Source organism: Sinocyclocheilus anshuiensis, unplaced genomic scaffold, assembly GCF_001515605.1.
Source record: "Sinocyclocheilus anshuiensis isolate Anshui unplaced genomic scaffold, SAMN03320099.WGS_v1.1 scaffold2060, whole genome shotgun sequence".
Lineage (NCBI taxonomy): Eukaryota > Metazoa > Chordata > Actinopteri > Cypriniformes > Cyprinidae > Sinocyclocheilus > Sinocyclocheilus anshuiensis.
This window is the reverse complement of record NW_015551163.1, coordinates 353454-358402: the sequence shown is the minus strand read 5'-3', so window position 1 is coordinate 358402 and position 4949 is coordinate 353454. Positions and strand designations below refer to the sequence as shown.

Sequence of the window (4949 nt, the reverse complement as noted above, 5' to 3'; positions counted from 1 at the left end):
TCAGCTTGTAACACTCCAAAGAGAAAGGAAAACTTGAAATCGCATCATATGACCCCTTTAAATTGACTTCCAGGGGAATTTTTACCTTTATAAGAGCAAATTTTTTCCTAACCTTATTAAACGTATGCATTATCTTTTATGTCGAATTCTAACATTTAACCAATAGATAAATATATTCAAAATTAATCTAATTTAGTTAATGAAGAATTTGCAATTAAAACTGTATATGTAGACGTAAATTGCATAAATAGTTTTGAGATTAATGTTTTAAAGGGGTCCTATTATGCTTTTTCACTTTTTCAACTTCTGGTTGAGCTGCACTAGAGAAGACAATGAGTGTTATCACTACGTCGGAGACACGCTAGCTTTCCCAAGGCAGACGAACTTAGCGTGGTTACAATAATCCGGGTTTAAATCACGCTCAAATTTATTTGATTTTGACGCAATATTTACACTGAAGCTCGAAGGAGGCTATGGTAGGGGGCATGACATTCCCTGACCAGGCGAGTATGAGAGCCTGTTCTAGTAGACCCCCAAAACAAAATCAAGACTTTGTAAAAGAGCATAATAGGACCCCTTTAAAAGTTGTACTGCTGTGACTTTGTTTGGTGAAATAGGGCAAGAACAGACAATGTTGACATCTTGTTAATTAAACTGTTGTATAAAATCTATATCATATTTCAAATTGTGATGATACTCTTGCTCATATAATACTGCTTAACTATATAATATATTATAAACATAAAAAACAAGAACTCAATGACAGCGGTTTCCATAATCACATTTAGAAATAAACAAAATGCGAAAAACTATATTAAAAAACTTAACATCACTTTCTGAATATGAGCTGGTGCTGCTGATCTGTTTGCTGGAATTATGGCATAAACTGCAAAGAGCCTGTATTATGTCTCCTGGAAGTCAGATTGTGTGTGTGTCTGTGTAAATCTGTGCCCTTTATCTCACCTGAGCGGTAACGTTCATCCCTCGTGCCAGTGGACCGTCGACGTTGGTAACGGGAGGATGAGGAAGATGATGAAGATGGTGTGACAGGGATGCTGCGCTCTGCCCCTACAGCATACACAGAGGGACAAATGTAATCTTGACACGATATAAACTGTATGCTGCTTGGTAAAGTATGGTATGTGTGTTACCTTGTGTGTGAGGTAGGTAAGCTTTTAAAAGTTTGGATCTTTTCTTCTCGTAGCCCTTCTGGGTGATATCACCTGAAAAAAAGAAATAAAGTTCCAAATGAATAAATTTTAGGAATCCCTTAATTCACCTGAAATCATGATATTTCTGTCGGACAAAAGATGACTGCTCTGAACTTCAGTATCTTGCTGATGTTCTGCAGGTTTCCTGTTTAGAGATGTAAGACTAGCAGGTGAGAGTTTAAACCAACCAATCTAATGCCAACATCATCATAAACAGCATAATAAAACTGTATGTAGGTCACGTCTTACACAAACACACACTCTACTCTAAGATAGCCTGGAGCTCTAGATGAATGCAAAAGCATCGAAATTAGGAGAGAACAGAATTCTTCAGAGACGGAGTATAACATTCCCTCTATAAAACAACAATATTTATGATTACATCAACTCTTACAAAACTCCCATTAATAATTCTAATAATAAAAGAGAAATGGCTGGTGTGATGTCTTTGAGGCAGTAAGCTGTATATATGTGAGAGTAAGTGTGTGTGTGTGTGTGTGAGTGAGTGAGTGAGTGAGTGAGTGAGTGAGGTGAGTGAGAGAGAATGAATAAAAATAGCATCATGACAGGCTTTTGGACAGCTGCAGTTGTGGAAAGAGTAACTTCCCATGACAACCCACCAATAAATATACACACACATTATGTATTAAAGGTTATGCATCTAGTTGTTCACTTAATAAACATTATGAGGCTAAATATTACAAATGCACACTCAGAGAACCCATTTACATATACAACAAAATATTTATTGTTGGAAAGTGCCCACTGGTCCACTGGAAAGAACTTTTAAAAAAGAAAGAAATACATTTTTATACAGACATTTTTTTATACATAAATTTTTCCCTTTTCAGATTTGTGACTGTAGACTTGAATGTCTGAATCTGAAACAAACTGGGGTTTATAAGTCAATTTAATGATTATTAAAACAGAAAAGTAATACATTTGTTCACAATACTACAGCGAGAATAAAAGTTACGCCTTCTTTCTTTGCGTGAAGATGTGGGAAGAGTTGCATAACGCTGCCCAAATAGTGAGGTAGGTGGGGGGCGTGTTAGAACGAGCCATTTTAGGTAGGCGTGGCTGACTCTTAACTTTTATAAAGAATATCTCTTTGGATTTGAGACTTTAGTCTTTGCAACTTTACAGATCTTCTTTATGCACCAAGAGCTTGTAACACTCCAAAGAGAAAGGAAAAATTTAAATCGCATCATATGACCCCTTTAATAAATAATTTTAAAACAAAAACAATCAAAATAAAACAAAAAATTTAATATTTTATTTGTTTACCTGCATACCATGTGACCATTAACCGACATCAGAGAACCGTGAACATGAAAGTGGGCTGTTCAGTTATTGAAATATTAACTTAAATTCTTAGGGGGTACTTCAAGTAAATATTTTAGGTCAAAGGGGTTCGGTCAAAATGTTTGGAAAACCCTGGTCTGGACAATATAATAATGAACATAAAAAACTGCCTAAACAAGAAACATCTCTTTTAAAGATAAATTAAAAGCAGTTTTGCAGCCAAACAGACCTGCTTCACACTGAAGAGTCCACCTGCTAGACCAGCCATAGAAACTACAGAACAACAAACCCTGTTTACTCACACCTTGACACACACAGTCTCTGCACACTATATCAAACATTCAAGTTCATGGCAAAAGCCTTTCTTTCCAAAATGAGAGAGTAGAGAGCACAATTATTGAATCAGGCAGCAACAAACATATTCAAAACATAGCGCTACACCTCAGAAGAATGTTAAATTGAAAACACAAGCATTGCAACAGTGCCAAATAAAGACAAGTCAAGCTAACAAATCTTGTTTTAGGCTTCAAACTGCCTTGGGCTGAACAACACAGAACGACTCTGTTTGTAATACAAGTAGAGAGTTGGTTATGAAAGCAGAAAGAAGGGTGAAGGGCTTACTAATAGTTCACTCAAGGTGAATATGATAATTGTTCCAAACCTGTATTTTACTTCTGTAGAACACAAGAGATTCGTTTCTGAAGAATATGTGGGCTTCTCTATTCAGCATAATGAATGTGGATGGGACTGGGGCTATAAAGCTTCAAAATTACAATAAAAACTCCATAATATAGTAGAATATTGCATGACTTATGCGCTATATTGTATAAAAGTCTTCTAAAGCCATATGGTGGTTCTGTGCAATCAACAGACAGAAACCATTATTCATTGTTATTGAATAACAAACGTAATCATTCATGTATCGGAGTATTTAATTTATTATGCAAGTTGTGATGTTAAATAAAGCCCCCAGAATATTGCAAAATGTCAGAAGGAAACTTGCACAGACTTCTCCTCTCATGCAGTTTCTACGGATGCTGCCGGAAGCTAGTCAGAAACACGGATTTAAATGGCAATAAAACAAGTTAAGATGTTTACATGCAGGTGAAATTGTGTTAATGAGCAAAAATCTACCGGTTTCGATCAGCTTAAAGGGATAGTTCACCCAAAAATGAAAATTCTGTCATTAATTACTCACCCTCATGTCGTTTCAAACCCGTAAGACCTTTCATCTTTCATCTTGATCATGATGCGGAGGAGACGAATTGTTGAATAAAGTCGTTTTTTTTTTCTTTTGCGCACAAAAAGTATTCTCGTAGCTTCGTATAATTGCGGATGAACCACTGATGTCACATGGATTATTTTACAGATCTCCTTGCTACGTCTCTGGACTTGGGAACATTTCAGTTGCGTTGCTGTCTATGCAGGGTCAGACAGCTCTCAGATTCCATTAAAAATATCTTAATTTGTGCGCCGAAGATGAACGAAGGTCTTAAGGGTTTGAAACGACATGAGGGTGAGTAATTAATGAAAGAATTTTCATTTTTGGGTGAACTAACCCTTTAAGTCATAATTAATTTCCTCAATGATCCAGTCGCAATGGTTAACAGCCCCCAAGGGTAAGATCAATTAACTATTTTAATTTCAGTATTTTCATCACATACTGTAAAATTTGTATCATATGGCTTCAGAAGACTTGGAATATAGCAAACAAATACTTTTTATGATGCTCCTTTTGTGTCCTTTTTGAAGCTTGAAAGCTCCAATTTGCAGTCATTGTTATTGCAGTAAGAGCAATCTGTGTTCCACAGAAGAATGAATGTCATACAGGTATGACACGACAAGAGGGTGAGTAAATGATGACAGAAAGGGGTGGCTAAATATCACTTTAAAGGTGAAGTATGCCCATTCTGTCTCTCTCTGAGCCACTAGTGAGGCTATGAAAATCTGACCTACCTGCTCAGGGTGACCTACCAGAAGTTTAAACTGTCATGTTTACTAGTACAACATGGATAGCACATCTTAGCAGATAGAAAAGTAAGGCTGTACTAAACCACAAACCTCATTCTAAAATTACACATATAATGGCACCAAGAGTCATTTCAAAAAAGGTTTTCCTATTCATTGTTTGGTCAAACAGGTAGTCCTCCCTCAAACTTGTGCCATTGGTTGAGCTAATGCTGCTATGTCAGGCCGCTCAAACGAACAGTATAATGTTTTGATAGCACCACAGTGTTTATGCTCTTCAGCAAGTCAACCCACAAATGGCTTACTTAAAGTTGTTTCAACACATTCATCTGAGAAAGAATTAACATAAAAAAACTTCACCTCTAAGAGGATAATTCACCCAAAAATTAAATTCTGTCATCATTTACTCACCCTCATATCATTCCAAACCTGTACACTGCAAAAAATGCTTTTCTTACTTAGATT

General features: G+C 36.2%; 1 protein-coding gene across 3 annotated transcripts in view; it reads right to left on the bottom strand.

Annotated features, from left to right (window-relative positions):
• LOC107663347 (disco-interacting protein 2 homolog C-like) overlaps positions 1 to 4949 on the bottom strand; it is a 36676-nt gene that overhangs the window by 26002 nt on the left and 5725 nt on the right. For all 3 annotated transcript variants that reach the window (XM_016453554.1, XM_016453555.1, XM_016453556.1), the window contains exons 2-3: positions 1152 to 1223; positions 964 to 1068 (exon numbers count right to left, since the gene is read on the bottom strand). In XM_016453554.1, the coding sequence (XP_016309040.1) occupies positions 964 to 1068; positions 1152 to 1223 (177 nt within the window). The remainder of the gene's footprint in view (positions 1 to 963; positions 1069 to 1151; positions 1224 to 4949) is intronic.